This window comes from Ahaetulla prasina, chromosome 7 (assembly GCF_028640845.1).
Source record: "Ahaetulla prasina isolate Xishuangbanna chromosome 7, ASM2864084v1, whole genome shotgun sequence".
NCBI classification, from domain to species: domain Eukaryota; kingdom Metazoa; phylum Chordata; class Lepidosauria; order Squamata; family Colubridae; genus Ahaetulla; species Ahaetulla prasina.
Window position 1 is genome coordinate 13,700,065 of NC_080545.1, and position 17,268 is coordinate 13,717,332.

General features: G+C 44.2%; 1 protein-coding gene across 2 annotated transcripts in view; it reads right to left on the reverse strand.

Annotated features, from left to right (window-relative positions):
• Positions 1–17,268, reverse strand: part of ETV6 (ETS variant transcription factor 6) — a 158,870-nt gene that overhangs the window by 133,844 nt on the left and 7,758 nt on the right. The window contains exon 1 of one of the 2 annotated variants that reach the window (XM_058190662.1): positions 9,594–10,219. The exons of the other annotated variant lie outside the window; for it this stretch is intronic. Coding sequence (XP_058046645.1) covers positions 9,594–9,626 — 33 coding nt within the window. The 5' untranslated portion in view covers positions 9,627–10,219. Of the gene's footprint in view, positions 1–9,593; positions 10,220–17,268 lie in introns of those variants that run through there. 2 annotated transcript variants of the gene reach the window in all.

Consider the following 17,268-nt stretch of genomic DNA (forward strand, 5'->3'; position numbering starts at 1 on the left):
GAATCCAACCGCTTGGGTATAGGAGAAGGAAGAGAAGCAATGCAATTCTCTTAGGTGTTTGCTTCTATGCCATCACAGGACAGACGGAATTTGAAACTAGGATGCTACTGAAAAATTAAATAAATAAGCAAAGGCAAGGATTAAAATAGTCCGAACACACATTTTATCCAAGGACCAAAACAAGAGTAATGGCCCCATAACAACATTAGAATGTTTGTTGATATAGATGTGTAAGCAATGCTACATTATTGATATAATATACAGTAACTGCCCAACTCAACTCTTTATTACAATCACAGGCCACCTCAAACACTAGGACATTGGATGGCTTACAATAACCAACATATTTTATTTTATGTTATTTATTATTTCACCTTTATTATTTTTTTAATGAACAACTCAAGGCGGTGAACATATCTAGTGCTCCTCCTTCCTTGTGTTTTCCCCATAACAGCAACACCAAGATAAAGACAAATGCATTGAAACAAAAACAAACTTATGGCTCTTCTGAAGATGGAAAAGGTTAACTATTGATGCTTGGTGAGGATCGAAGGAAGGGAGGTGGCCACTGACCAAAATGCTGAATGTCAAAGAATGCTTTCGGTGTCCTTCTACCAGCCAAAAGCCCTGTAGAAAACAATTCAGCTGACTCAGCCTTGTTCACCTCTTGACTTCTTCCTGGGAAAGTTTTCTGGAGGAAGCAGCGAATTCCAGCAATTTCAGAGGTTCTGGAGAAATCCAGAAATTATGATTTGAAAAAAGATTGCTTCCATACTTCCAGGAACCATCCCCGGGACTTTTTGAACACCAAAATTGGTTTATATGGCCATTTTAGGGGAAGGGTCTGTACCCTAGCTAAGTGCCCAATGTTCAGAAATCTTCAGGCTGAGCTACAACAGTGTTTCTTAAGATGCGTGGACTTCATCTCCCAGAATTCCCCAGCCAGCTTGAGCTAGACCAAAACATAAAATGTGTGAACTCAATCTGGATCTTACCTTCTAGGGCAGGGGTCTCCAACCTTGGTCTCTTTAAGACTTGTGGACTTCAACTCCCAGAGTTCCTCAGCTAGCTTTGCTGGCTGAGGGACTCTGGGAGTTGAAGTCCACAAGTCTTAAAGGGACCAAGGTTGGAGATCCATTCTAGGGTTTTAACATGTAAAACATTTTTAAATGGGGAGACGGTAGAAGGCATGAAACTAGGAATTGCATAATAGGGTTCTCCCTTTTCCTACACAGCAAGGATTTCCAAACTTGGCAACTAAGACTTGTGGACTTCAACTCCCAGAATTCCTCAACCAGCTATGTCCTATAAGAACTTAAAATGGATAAATGGCATTTATTACATTGAAGCAAAACATGCTCTACTAGGGAAACTGCTACAAAAGAAAAGCTATTCTAATGCAGGATTTAAAATTTCCATTTACTAGAAATACATTGGATTTCTACTGCCGCTAGATTAAATTCTTTCCCAGAAAGCTATTAAGTAAAAAAAAAAAAACCTCCAATAAACCAATTCACTTCTGCCAAAGAGAGAGAGTTCATCTGTTATATGACAAAATGCAGAATATGGCTTATTCTTAGACCTTTAGACTAACTGACTTTTTTATTAGCTTCTTGTATCTGAAGGGAACATCCTGGATTTTAAATGAAGCTTTCTAACTTTAAAACACATTTAATTAAAATTGCTACTTCACTCTATCGTTTATTCTAATCTTTTAGCGTTATCCTTAGACCTAATGTTTCATAATTGCTTTGAGAAGAAAAATAGGGTTGATTTGATTAGGCAAAAAATACAAATGCATGGGTGGGGGAGGGGATGCTACTGCATGCATTATATGTTGTCATTCCACAAATTATCTAAATTACGAAAATAGTCTCCTTTTGTGTTGACATCATGTTGCATTGAAAGCATCAAGGTTGCTGCAACTATGAATGCAATTCGTAAGTTCCCAAGACTATAGATGGGTATGGATGAGTTCACACAATGTTACTGAGTAAGCCTCAACATGGTTTGGTTTTGGATAAGCCAGAGGTCAGCAACCTCTGGAGCCACATGTGGCTCTTTCACCCCTCTGCTGTGGCTCCGTCACTCAAAATATGCATCACAACCGCCAATGTGTGACACCCACCGGCACACAATTTATTGAGCTTTTCAACCCCCGGTAAGCCAACCATGGATAAATCCAAGGGGGAAAAAAATTCAGAAGAAAACAGAACATTTAATTCAACCACATATGCTAGTTTTGTGGCCGCTCAAGAAATAGTCAGGCACAGGAAAGGTTTTTGTGGCTCCCGGTGTTTTCTTTTCTGTGGGAAACGGGTCCAAATGGCTCTTTGAGTGTTTTAAGGTTGCAGACCCCTGGGCTAAGCTGTTGTGAGCATAGCTCATTGTGGTTTATTCAATCAAACATGTTTAATCAGACCATGGCCTACAATAATGTGGCAGCCACCCTTAAGAATCAGATCTCAATTTAGTAAATAAGAACGATGGCATATTCATTTTGATCATCACAACTCAATAACTGGAATTAGTCAAATCTGATTAGAAGAAATAAAAAACAGCACAGGGTAATTATCATAAAACTTATAATCTAGAAGCAAATGTCCATAAATAAATACCTATTGAGAAGCCATTTTTCTGGGAAGCATTTAGGAATACGTTAATGGAGTCTGAATGCCAAATCCAATGTTTATTTTTATTTATGTTATTTGTATCCTGCCTTTATTATTTTTACAAATAACTCAAGGTGGCAAACATACTTAATACTCCTTCCTCCTCCTATTTTCCCCATAACCACCATCCTGTGTGGTGGGTTGGGCCAAGAGAGACGGACTGGCACAAAGTCACGCATCCAGCTTTCATGCCTAAGGCGGCACTAGAATTCATGGTCACCTAGTTTCCAGCCTGCTGCCTTAACTACAATCTGAAGCCTCCTGGTTTAACCAGGTTTAAGTTTAATCAGGAAAGTATATTACTGGAATAATGTAGTGGAAGAATATCTATTTCCATTATGCAAATGTTCCTAAACATCTAAAACGGATACCAAAAAAAATAGAACTTCCTACAACTTTCCAGATTAGCTGGTTTGGATACCTTCACCTCTCATTCTAAATTATTAGATGGAAAATCTCCCAGCTTCTGTACGCAGTCTAGAATAAGACTGCAATGGCCATGAAAAGCCAAAGAAGATAATAAGACTTCTACAAGAAGTCAAATGGTCAAAACTATCAGGATGGTGTCCACAATGATGTGATAGAAGCTACAGGTAACAGGTGCAGCTTTGATCACACATTGTGGCCACCATCTTGACTTTGGACCGCACCCGATGGACACGCTGCTCCTTTCCATCTAACGTTTGTATGAAGCAGGACCAGGAGGGGTTCATATCTTCTCCAGCTGGCCAGTAGAACCTCGCTGACTTCTGCCGATCCTGAAAAGTTATCCAGGTACTTGGATAGAAACCCAACTGTGTAAGCTAAAACTGGGAGGTTAAAGGGAAAAAAACGTTTTTATGCTGACAAGAGCAAACCACTTCAATAATGCTGCAAAGGAAGGTGAATTCAACTCAAAGGCAACCATGCTTTTTTAAAAAGTTAGTGACAACACTCTAGTGCAGGGTCTCCAACCTTAGCAACTTTAAGCCTGGCGGACTTCAACTCCCAGAGTTGAATTCTGGGAGTTGAAGTCTGCCAGGCTTAAAGTTGCCAAGGTTGGAGATTCCTGTTCTAGTGGCCTTCTCAAAAAAATTAAGTAGGTCAGATCAAGATATAATCCAGATGAGAAACACTAGTGAAATGTATCTCAACTTTGGCAACTTTTAAGACATGGGGACTTCGATTCCCAGAATTCTCAAGCCAGTATAGCTGCCTGAGGAATTCTGGGAGTTGAAGTCCGCCAGGCTTAAAATTGCCAAGGTTGGAGATCCCTGCTCTAGTGGCCTTCTCAAAAAAGTTAAGTAGGTCAGATCAAGATATAATCCAGATGAGAAACACTAGTGAAATGTATCTCAACTTTGGCAACTTTTAAGACATGGGGATTTCGATTCCCAGAATTCTCAAGCCAGTATAATTGCCTGAGGAATTCTGGGAACAGAAGTCCCCGTATCTTAAAGTGGCCAAGGTTGAGCTAGATTGCACTCGGGTAGCCCTTGGATAAAGACAAAACAGGAAATTTGGGACTTCATCTTTTCTCCTCCCTCTTCCCTAGAGGCAGGGAAGTGGGAATGTGGTAGCAAAACTGTGAAATAAATTCCTTCAGCATAATCCCACTGAATTACAGGAACTGACAGATCAAGATTAAATCCACTGGTTTAGGATAATCCAAGAGTCTGGCCCAGGCAGGCCAACTCCTACTTGTTTTTCAACAGGGTGAATCAAACAGAGCTAGGACCAGAAATGTCAGGAAATTTAAAAGCATCCCACTCGCCACCCTGGCCCGTCTCTGCCTCACCTTCAGGGCTATGATGAAGGACCCATCTTCCCTGCCCCTAGAACACGGATTTCACTTAGAATAGACCATCCTAATATTGCAGACCAATAGAAGCCGGGATTTTACCAGGAAATAAACTTTGTTCATTTCCTCCTCTGCTTGCTTGCTTAATAAAGCTCCTTTGAGGAACAGTTGGTTTTATTCACTTCTCTTCCCCGTGTGATTTCTGTTTAATAAAAGAACTGAGTTTCTGGCCGGGAGTGGCTGGGTTAGGGAGACTGTAGGACCAAGTAAGGATCACAGACGAACCCAAAATTTCCTTTGCTAAACAAAACAGTTGTTAAGTGAGTTTTACCCCATTTTACGGCCATTCTTGATGCAGCTGTGAATCAGTGAATCACTGCAAATTGTTAAATTAGTTAACAAGGTTAAGTAAATCCGGCTTCCCCATTGAATTTAGCTTGTCAGAAGGTTGCAAAAGGCGATGACATGGGACGATGGGACCGTCGTAAGTATGAGTCAGTTGCCAAGTGTCTGAATTTTGGTATGTGACCACAAGGATACTGCAATGGTCGTTATGTGTGAGAAATGGTCATAAATCGCTTTTTCAGTGCCATTACAAATTTGAATGGTCACTAAACAGATGAAACTACCGCAAATATTACTGGGCTCCCAATTTTCCAGGTACTAAATTATACTTGAAATCCCATTTAAAGTTTCACCTTATTTTTAAAAAAGCTTCCCGCACAAAGAGTTTCCTTTCTTCCCTAGACTTTTTGAGAAAATATGGTGATATTGTTTTAAATACTAAAAAAAAACCGAGCTGTGTAAGGCCCAGGAGAAATCTTGAAATAAAAAATATTAAAAGGACTATGCTTCTTTACTGCAAGATAAAGAGATTGCTAAAGCAAAGGCCACACACATCCCTTTTTGTGGAAACTTCGTGAACAGCGAAACCCAAACAGAATCATGCAAGGAATATCGCTTGATTAAATGCTGCCAGCAATATAATATCCAACTTATATATTCACTTTTTTAAAAAAATTTCTGAGCAAAGAAGAATATGTGGTGTGGATTTTTAAAATGGATTTATTTTTGCCTTGGAACTCTTCCCACTAAAAATGAGTGATGACGTCATTTCCAAAATGGGAGGGGGAGGGGAAGGATTTTGGTACAACTCAGAAGCATCTTATCCTGTGAAAAACCTGCCTGTGCTTTTGCTGGAATTGAAGTACAGAAGACACCCTATTATTCTGCAAGCTAATGCGGACACATCCTTCTAACTACAGAGGAAGGGGCCCTTCCAGCTAAGAACTACAAAAACAACACTGCTCCAGTTTGGGGACCAAAACATTAGAAGTCTCTACTATTTATTTATTTATTTATTTTATTTATATACCACCCTTCTCCCAAAGGACTCAGGGCGGTTTACAGCCAAATAAAAACAGATTATACAAAAATTAAAAACACTTTAAAAATCTAATTCAATTAAGCTGAAACAAAAATTTAAAACTATAATAAAACCATAATAAAACCCCTGTTAAAATTACGTTAGGCCAGCCCTACGCGATAAAACAAAAAGGCCTTTAGTTCGCGTCAGAAGGTCCAGAGGTCAGGGAGTTGCCGTAACCCTGGAGGCAGCTCATTCCAGAGGGCAGGCGCCCCCACAGAGAAGGCCCTCCCCCTGGGGGCCACCAGTCGACATTGTTTGACTGACGGCACCCTGAGGAGACCCTCCCTATGGGAGCACACAGGTCGATGGGAGGCAATTGGTGGCAGCAGGCGGTCCCGTAAATAACTAGGTCCTATGCCATGGAGCGCTTTAAAGGTGGTAACCAACACCTTGAATTGCACACGGAAGACCACCGGAAGCCAGTGCAGCTTGCGCAGGAGAGGTGTTACATGGGAGCCCCGAGTTGCTCCCTCTATTACCCGCGCAGCCGCATCCTGGACCAGTTGGAGCTTCCGGGTGCTCTTCAAGGGGAGCCCCACGTAGAGAGCGTTACAGTAGTCCAGGCAGAAAGTGACTAGGGCGAGAAGGTGGGAATTGACGAGATACTATGATATTCAGAAAAAGAGCCGCCAACTCTCAGGCTAGAAAAATCCTGCTTTGGTAAGGATTTCCTTTCCTTCAACAGGGCCTGCACGCAGAAAGCACCCCAAACTAAACAAAACAATGGTTTAAAGTCCCTGAAACGGAACTGGACCATTCACTTCTCACTCTTAAATTGACTACCTATGGGCAGCCCACAGATTATTATTATTATTATTTTTTATTGAAAGGGGGAAGAAAAATCTCCAGCCACTACAGATGCTGTGCAATCATAACTGTATAAAGAAGGTACTTTATGTGATCATTCATAATATAGAGAAGCATTTCTGGTAAACTCTGTGCTGCATTGCCCAGAACCACACAGGAAAAGAAGGCAGTTGGAAACAACTTAAAAGTGGAGCGCCTTCGAACTACACTTAATATTGAAAAAATATTGAATTAAAACTCAATTACAGAATTGAAAAATAGCCAGTTTGGTTTAGTAGTGAAGGCATCAGGCTAAAAAGCAGGAAACAGTGAGTTCTAGTCCTGCCTTCGGAGTGAAAAAACAGCTGGGTGACTTTGGGCCAGTCGCTCTCCCTCAGCGCAGCGCAGCCCACCTCACAGGGTTGTTGTTCTGAGGAAAATAAGAGGAAGGGGTACTAGGTATGTTTGCTTTTTATTTATAATAATAATAAAGGTGAAAAATAAATAAATACATTTTGGCAATCCCATTAGCAGAGCTGGGGTTTTTCTTGCCCACAAATACCAAAATTTGCTGGTAATCACCTCTCCTTAACATCTTTTTAAGGATGGGAATCTCACATTACATATTACTATATTTCAGCGAAACAAATTATGGGCATGTTGAAATCAAGTTCTTTGGGCGTGAAAGAACACAATCTATCCCTCGAGGAAAATGCAAATTAAAACATAAATCATAGGCTTTTTGAAAAAATAAAATTGTTCACTGCTTGTAGATGGGCCTTAATGATTAGAATAGACTAAAGGGTAAAACACAAGTAAAAAAAGATTTTCAGTTGCAGATAGGTTGTGAGTTTAAAAGATCCAGAAATGCCTCTTTAGTGTTTTCTTGGTTTGTCTTCCCCCACAGCCCTAAACCAGTTTAATTCATACACAATTTAGATAAATTTTAGTCAAAAGGTAATTCTGAAACAACCACCTTAAGTACAGTTTAGGGCAGTGACCGAATAACATTAATGTCCCTCAATCCTATCAATTTTGGATAGATTTTAGGATTACCTCCAAAGCAACAGACATTTAGAATAGAATAGCAGAGTTGGAAGGGACCTTGGAGGTCTTCTAGTCCAACCCCCTGCTTTAGCAGGAAACCCTACCCCATTTTAGACAAACAGTTGTCCAATCTCTTCTTTAAAACATCCAGTGCTATATGGTTACTTTTAGAAAAAAATAATATATATTTTTTGCACTTTGCGTATCCTTTTTTTCCTCTATGCATCTTGGATTTGTCTTAATATGGTCAGTTGATAATATTTGTTAATCACATATCAAGAAAAAAACACCGGTGGCCAAACATACCACATTTCTCCCATACATCCGCGTTGGGAGAGCATGCAACAACAAGGCCACCAAAAATACAAGATTTACATTCGGTTGCATTTCCTTTTTCCTTAAAACAAGCAAAAAGGGCTACGGAACAGGCGGCAGCTGGGTATGAAAGCTGGGGAGAAGAGGGAAACTCCACGCAGGTCCAGGAGAACAATTGTGTGGGGGAGGAAGAGGAAGGGGTCCCCAAAAGTACCCCCCCCAACAAAACTCCCTTCCTGGATTGAAGGAAAGGCACATTCACACATTTCCATGCAGGTCCAGAACAATTGGGGGGGGAGAAGGAAGGGGGTCCCCCAAAAGTACCCTCCCACACCCCCCACCTTCACACATTTTCACGCATGTCCAGGAGAACAATTGTGAGGGGTGGGGAAAGAGGGAAGGGGGAAGGGGGTCCCCCAAAAGTAGCCCCCACACCCCCCACCTTCACACATTTCCACGCAGGTCCAGGAGAACAATTGTGGTGGGTGGGGGGGAAAGAGAGAAGGGGATCCCCCAAAAATACCCCCCCACACCCCCCAACAAAATTTCCTTCCTGGTTTGAAGGAAAGGCACCTTCACCCATTTCCTTTCAAAGTTCGTCACGAGTTCGCGTCCGAGGGGGCTCCCACTTCCTGGCGGCCGAAAACACGCCAACAACAACCTGTTTCGTGCCTTTCTTTCCAAGTGCCCAGAAAAGTCGGACCTACAAAGGGAGGGAGAGGAGGGGGGGGAACCGTGTGGGGAGGGTCGGTCGATCCCTCGCTCTGCAAAACCAAAGCCCCCATCGAGTCAAAAAAGGATCGATGGCCTCGAGGGACCGACCTGCCGGCGAAATGGGGAACGGGGGGGGGGCCACCCCCGCCGCGCCCCCCTCCGAGGGAAAGCTAAACTAGCTTGCGCGCAAAGCGCCTGAGCGCGCGCGCCCCGGGGCAAGCTCCTCAGGCGGGGGTCGCCCAGGGGCCCTCGCCAGGCCCACGGATGGGGGTGGGAGGAGGGGAGGGGGCTCAGCGGAGGGATCCGACGCGAGTTCAGAAACTTCTCCATTTCTTCCAGCCTGGGGGTTGTGGGGAGGGGGGGGGGAAAGGTGGAGAGGTTTTTTTGCTTTGCTTTGCTTTGCTCTTTTTCGCAATGTCTGGAGCACCCCCTCCCTTCCAGGCCCTGCAAAGCCAGCTTGGGGGGCGGGGGGGGTTGGAGAGGGAGGGGGAGAGGAAACAAAAAATGGGGGGGGGGAGGGGGTCCTCCGATCCCGCGCCCGCCAAAGCCAGTCCGGGCCAAAGGCGCGTTCCCGCCCAATGCAAGACACCCCCCCTCCCCCCCTCCCCAAATCTCTTTCCCACCGTGCGCGCGCGCGCGCCCCGGGCCGACCTCCCTTCGTTTGCAAGGCGAAGGAACCGGAGGGGAGCAGAATTGGAAGAAAGAGAAGCTGCTGAAAGCCCCCTCACCTACCCACCCACCCATGGATTTCCGCCCACCCGTCCCTCCAACCCACCCACCAGCCCCGCCGAGCGAGGCCAGACGGGCAGCCGGGCTCTTGCTTTTTTTTTTTTTTGCTTTTTTTTTTTACCTTGATGCAGACCAGATCGGGACCTTCCGACATGTCTCCGCGGAGGGCGGGCGGGCGAGCGAGCGAGCACCCAAAAAGGAAGGAAGTTGGCCGCGCACCGCACGGCACCGCGCGCCTGGCTTCTTCTTCTTCTTCTTACCCCTCTCCCTCTCTCTCTCTTCCCGGGCTGCTGGGCTGCGCCTTTCCGCCCGCTGCTTTGCCTTGCCTTGGCTGGCTGGCTTTGGCTTCCTTTTTTCCCTCCCTCGCAGCAGCAGCACCGCGGCCGGCCGGCCGAAGGCGCTCTCTGCTTCACGGCGCGGCGCCTCCGATGATCACCGGCGAGCCGGCCGCTCGCGCCCCAGCCAGCCCGGAGGGGTCCCTCGCATGGCTCGGAGAAAGGAGGCGAGGCGGTGCCGTCTGCGGAGCGGGCGGCCGAGGGTTTTTTTCCTCCTCCGCCAGCCTTCCCGACTCGGCCCGGGCCCGCCGCGCGCAACGATGGGAGAGCGAGCTCGAGGCGGTGGCGGCTCCTCCGCTCATGGACCTGGAGACTTTCCTAGGCTGGAAAAGTGACGCGAGTTCCCGGCATCGGCTCTGCCCTCTTAAAGGAGCCGGGCCGGCAGGAAATGGGGAAAAGCAGCGAGCTCCGGTTGCCGGAAAAGAAACCGTGGGGGGGGGGGGAGGAGGGGGATCGGGGAAGGAGGGGGGGGTACCAGGGGGAGGGACGGACGGACGGAAGGAAGGAAGCAAGCGGGAAGGGGCTTTTGCAAAAAAGCAAGCGCAGCCTTGGCAAGCCGAGCTGCGCCTCGTTGTGTTTGCAAATCCTATATGTATGTGTGTCGGTGTCCCCCCCCTCCCCTCTTATACCAGCCAGGCCTCTCCGTGCAGTGGCAGACAAGGGAAGAACCCAGGAATTTCCGGGGGATGGGAGGGTGGATCGCCCTGCGCCTGAGCGCGCAACGGTGTAGGATCGCCCCACTCCGCTCAATCCCGGGGTGCAGAATCGGAGCGCATCTAGGGTGCGGGGGGTGGAGGAGGTGGGGGGGTTTCAAGCGCCCCGAATGCAAACTAACGGGGATGGGTGGGGAAGGCGAGGCATTTGCAGAAATGAAAGCAAAGCGATCCGAGCAAGGAGCTTTCTCTCTCTCTCTTCCCCCAGCTCGGATCTGATCAAGTAGGGACCACAGGGAGCTTTTTTTTTTTTCCTCCTCCGGTCCTGCCTCTTTAAGAGGCTTTGCGAGGAAACGAGAGAGCTTTCTTTGCTTACACAAACGGAGCCCGGGGAGGGGAAGGGAAGGGAAGGAGCGCGCTAATGCACTTGCAGCGGAGACAAAAGACCCGACGGGGAAAAAGGGAGATGTTTTCATCTGCTTTCCCAGCTTGGATCCAAAACTGGAGCTCCTGGCTTTCCAAAACAAACATTCCGCTCCCCTTTTTCCCATCACCCTTCCAGCCCTTCATTTTCCTCCTTTTCCACCAGCTGAGCAAAGGAAATGGATTTTTTTTTCTCTCTCTCTCTCTCTGCTGGAAAAGATGCGTAGAGGGACCAGCAAAGCCCGGGTGGGTCGCAGGGTCTTCTTGAGAAAGCGGCTTTCCTGCAACGACCTGTTTTATGGAAGGACAGACCGCTAGATTTGAGGTTTGGACCGGTTTTCAGGAGAAAATCCCTTCACCTGCCCGGTTCCAGAAGTCTGGGTTTCTCATTTTTGTCCAAGGCTCATTATGTGCTTAAAATTCAACATAAACTGTAACAGTCACCTCTATCTATCTATCTATCTATCTATCTATCTATCTATCTATCTATCTATCTATCTATCTATCTATCTATAAAAACTAACCTGAGAAGACAATTATAGAATAGAATAGAATAGAATAGAATAGAATAGAATAGAATTTTTTATTGGCCAAGTGTGATTGGTCGCACAAGGAATTTGTCTTGGTGCATATCCTCTCAGTGTACATAAAAAGTCACAGTTACAAAGTCATAGGAGATGCTAATTACAGGTAGTCCTCAATTTACGGCAATTGGGACCGGAATTTCCATTGCCAAGTGATACGGTCATAAAACAAGGAGTGCAAGAAAGGCAGGTCAGGAAGGGAACTCTGAAGGCCAGTCCTAACCAACACATTCATTTGGGGTCATCATAACTTTGAACGGAACTTTGTTGAATGACTGGTTGTAAATCAAGGACTGCTTGAAGCTAAATTATCAGGATGTTTTTATTTGTTCTGGTGGACGAATCCCTAACAGTCAGTCCTGTGTGTTACGCAAAAAATAAACTAGCCAATCTAGTTTATTCCAAAACTAGATCTATCTTTTTGGAATAAACGGTTATCACAACGCACTTTCTTCAGAGTTGACCCCCATCAGCAAATCACTGTTGAATCTGCAAGAGATATCATATCCAGAAAGCCAAAAATGTGGCTTATATGCCTTAGAAACTTGGAAACTTTTTTTTAGAGCATCTGCTAATGCAGAACCACTTGCTTGAGATTTGTGGACCAAGAACTCTGCGATTTAACTGAGTGCTCAGAACTTGTGTTAGGTGGAGGGCTAGGCTCCAGAATTAATGCCATGATTTACAAGGTCACCCAACATCTCATGAATAGGTGAGGAATACTTAGTTGGACTTCCAGGAGGAAGGTTGAGAGAAGACCACATTGAAAATATCCCAAGTCCAAAAACACATAGAACTTTAAAGGTAAGGGCAGGACTTCAAACTAGGTCCAGAAACTAGGGCATTTAAGCAGGCCCAATTGCTTAAAACATGATGATAGTAGGAAGTTGGACTGGTAGTATGGGATGTCAACCATCTGATGACATCTTGATCTAAATCTCAAAAGCTGCCTTGCCAGAAGTTCCATGTGGCCTCTTACAACAAGGGAAGGGACTAAAGCCAATCACTGAGAAACTCTTTAGCACCACCTGCTGCAGCCTGTGGTCCAGCAAGCACCAGAGATATCTCAATTGTCTGATCTCTGCATAGACTCTGCCTCGGCCACAGCTCCATCTGGCTGCGCGATGGAGAGTTTTGACTGCTCAAAAGCCACAAAGCCTGGAGAAGCACCTCAACCACACCTTCTCCATTTCCTAACACAAGCTGTCCACTTCTTCCTTCTTCAATTCAGTTGAAAGGGAATGGATTTGGAAAGCATGATTGCCATCGCTTAAAGCTGAACTCTTAATGTTGACCCTTCTGGGAATCTTCTCCATGAAACTCAGCATAGGTTTGCACTGTTTAGGTATAACTGTTGGGTATGTTTTTCCATTTTATAATTTTTCATTTTTACCTTTAGAATACTGTATAGGAGTACCGTAAGGGTGGTGTGTGGTTTTTTTTCCCAATTAATACAGGCAAATATTCTTGCTTTATTTTTTTTTATAACTATTTTACAGTTTAGAAATTACCCGTGATAGATTAAGGATGATGATTCAGTTAAAAGTCGAAAACACGCACCAGCTGCAGCTACAATACTTTATTCATTGGAGAGTGGAAAAAAAAATGAGACTAAAACATAAAGAAGGCCAAAGTAATGACAGAAAGTAGAACAACCACTCTTAGAATTGCCAATGAAAATATCACTTGTGGAGAGCTTCTACCTTTTAGCATCAACCGTCAACGGTAAAGGAACAAGAAACCAAGAAATACACTGCAGACTAGTATTTTCCAAGACATTCATGGAGTAGTTATGCAGGTCTTGGAAAAGATATTAAAATACAGTGGTACCTTGGTAAGGTTCAGCGGTGGGTTTCCAATATTCTTACCACCAGCTCACTGCACACACTCTCACTTTGCATTTGCGCTTTCCGCACATGCACCTGGCCTTGAAAACATGCCTAAATAGGACATCATAGAGCTTGGGTGGGCAGGCCCACCTGCGATCTCCGCTACCAGTTCGCACGAACCGGTACAAACTGGCTGAATACCACCTCTGGTAAGGTAAAGGTAAAGGGTCACCCACACATGCGTGCTAGTCGTTTACGGCTCTAGGGGCAGTGCTCATCTCCGTTTCTAACCCAAGGAGCTAGTGTTGTCCAAAGACATCTCTGTGGTCATGTGGCCAGCATGACTAAACACCGAAGGCACACGGAGCACTGTTACCTTCCCACCAAAGGTGGTCCCTATTTTTCTACTTGTATTTTTAAGTGCTTTCGAAGTGCTAGGTTGGCAAAAGCTGGGACAAGTAACGGGAGCTCACTCTGTTACGCGACGCTAGGGATTCGAACCGTTGAACTGCTGACCTTCTGATCAACAAGGTCAGCGTCTTAGCACTTTGGTATGCATTGTTAATTGGTTCCAGGACGCATGGTCAGTACCAAAAACTATTGGGCACTGAACAAATTTTCCCCATAAGGAATAATATAGCGAGTCTCAAATCGAAAATAACTTGATGGCATATGATCAATCAATAAATCCATTATGTGTGGCTTCTTATGTTGCTATAAGATGAAAGAAGAAAACTTCGCTTCTTAAGCACATTACTGCAATTAAAACTGCTCTGTGTCATATATAACATTTGGTCGTAGTAAAGGCCATATGTATGATCGTAACAACGACCAGTTTTGTTTTTGTTTTTTAAAAGTTGATAATTTTATCTAGTTTTAGCTATTAAGTAGCAAGGTTTAGCAAGATTTTATAATGCATTTGAAACTGTGAAATGTTCTTATTAAAATAGTCTCGATATATTTTAGTTTCTAATGGCAAATGTGGAATCCATTTCCTCCTTAAATCAAAAATACAGGAAATCCAATAAAATAACAAATGCTTAATGGAGCATTTTAGTTTTAACCTCTAAAAAGCCCTTTGGAGATGAAGAGGGGACAAACATGCCTTTGTCTTCAAACCTTGGAAGCAGCCATGTCTTTTCCTGGAATCACTGGGGGAAAATTTATTCTAAGATCAAGCTGATATAAATAATATCAAACAACACCCAACATATGATTTTCATACAACAGCCAGTTTGGTCTAGTGCAGAGGTGTCAGACTCAAGGCCCAGGGGCTGGATTTGGCCAGCGGGGTGCTTAGATCTGGTCCGCAGAGCTGCCCTGGAAACAGTGAAGGATCAACCCGCCTGCCTCTGCCAGCGAAAATGGAGCTTGTGAGGACTGCAGGCAGCCCTCCCGGGCTCCATTTTCTCTGGCAGAGGGTTGCAGGAGGCCGTTGCAGCCAAAAACAGAGGTCAGGAGCCCGTTTTTGCTTGCAGAGCGCTCGGGCCGCCACAAGCACCCCCGACACAAGTGATGTCAAACTGGCCATGCCACACACCCCCCCCAAGGTCAAACACAATCTTGATGCAGCTCTCAATGAAATTGAGTTTGACACCCCCGGTCTAGTGGTTAAGGCACTCGGCTGGAAACCAGGAGGCACTGAGTTCAAGTGCTGACTGAGGTAAGAGAAAGCCACTGAGTGACTTTGGGCTAATCACTTCCTCTCAGCCCAACCCACCTCACAGGATTGTTGTTATGGGGAAAAATAGGAGGAAGGAGGCGGTGATGGATATGTTTGCTGCCTTGAGTTATTTGTAAAATAAACAAATAAAGGCACAATTAAATAAGATAAACAAAAATATTAAAAACATAAAAAGGATTTCCCCATTATTTTTTTTACTTCAAACTCAGGCTCTTTTATTTATGTTGTTTCTGTCACACCCTGTATTAAGCCCTGAATAATTTGCTCATGATAAATATTTATGGAAAATTCTTTTATTATTCCTTTTATATATAATTACAAATTAAAGGTCCTGAGTTCTAATGCTAGCACATCTTGGCACGTCTCTGCCCTCTTGTTCAGCTTATTCTAAACCGGGGGATCCTGGGAGTTAAAGTCCACCCATCTTGAAGTAACCAATGTTGAGAAAGCCTTATTAAAGTCTCCAGCTTTTTCTTCCCAAGAAAATTAATCCATAAAAAATTGCCCTTCAAACCTTTTAACACTACATTAGTTAAGTTGAACAGACATTGTGGCTCACAACAATGCAGATGTTTTATGTGGCATATTCCTTATTTATTGCACAGCCAATCTATTCCTTTACTTTGGTATCTTTCCAAACCCACACTTAAGATCTTTATCATAAAGCTATCTCGTTTTATACCTGCCTAGCCCATTTTTTACCCAGCCTTGTCTCTCTATCTTCCACAGCTTCATTAGGACACTTGCTTAGTTCCTGCTTTGATACATTAACAGAACTTTATTATGTTTTCATGTCAAACCCGAGGAATTTTTGCTAATAAAAGAATCGGTTGCTGCTCCTTGCATTGCCAAAGACTAATAATTCTGCCCTGCAGAAGTCCAAACGGTGACAGGAAGAGTTAGCATTTCTACAACTCTTTGTTGCCATCCTACAACCTTCTGGAGTACTGATATTGGTGCTCAGGTACGTGCAGTTAAAAAAAAACCTGAGATGCCTGGCAGTGATGGGATTCAAAAAAATTTACTACTGGTTCTGTGGACATGTTTGGTGGGCGTGGCATGGTATCGTATGGCTTAAGTGTGGCAGGGGAAGGATCAGTGGTGGGATTCAGCCAGTTCGCACCACTTCGGGAGAACCGGTTGTTAACTTTCTGAGCAGTTTGGCAAATTGGTTGTTGGAAAAAATCATTAGGGCAGAGAATCGGTTGTTAAATCACTTGAATCCCACTACTGGGAAGGATACTGTAAAATCTCCATTCCCTCCCCACTCCAAGGGAAGGATACTGCAAAATCCCCATTTCCTTCCAATCAGCTGGGATTCAGGAGGCAGAGAATAGATGGGGGCTGGGCCATTCAGAGGTGGTATTTACCGGTTCTCTGAACTACCGTATATACTCGAGTATAAGCCGAGTTTTTCAGCACATTTTTTGTGCTGAAAAACGTCCCCTCGGCTTATACTCGGGTCTATACGGCTTATACTCGAGTTTTATTTTTAAGCCTCGGCTTATACTCGAGTATATACGGCTTATACTCGAGTTTTTTTTTTTTTTTTCACATTTTACCGGACTGAAGCCCTGCCGGTGCAGTGAGAGGGCGGGGCGGGGGAGCCGCCAGCCTTCTCAGCTGAGGGAGGGAGGGTTTCCCCAACCGGTAGGTGCCTCATTTCCCACCCTCGGCTTATACTCGAGTCCCCAGTTTACCCCAGTTTTTGGGGTAAAATTGGGGACCTCGGCTTATACTCGGATCGGCTTATATTCGAGTATATACGGTACTCAAGATTTCCACTACCGGTTCTCCAGAACTGGTCAGAACCTGCTGAATACCACCTCTGGTGCCCTGGTTATTGCTAGAATCTTTTTAGGAGAGCTCTTGTGTCTAAGAAAGAAAATTGTTTATCTGCAAATCTTTTTTTAAAAAAAGTTTGTTTATTTATTTTTATAAAAATGTCAAATCAATGCGTGAACAGTGTGGTATCTGGCCACTGTACATTCCAGTATAAATGAAATTGATCAGGTTAAACATAATTATTACATTCAATCAACCTGTGTATTTCTAATAACAATATACATTAGGTTAGATTGCAGTCTGTCATTATTCAGTTATTCCACATTTTCTCATTACTTTCATTTTTTAAAATAAGAAAAGGAAAATTAATATTTAGAATAGAATAGAATTTTTTTTATTGGCCAAGTGTGATTGGACACACAAGGAATTTGTCTTGGTGCATATGCTCTCAGTGTACATAAAATAAAAGATACAAGGTACAACATTTACAACACAAATGATGG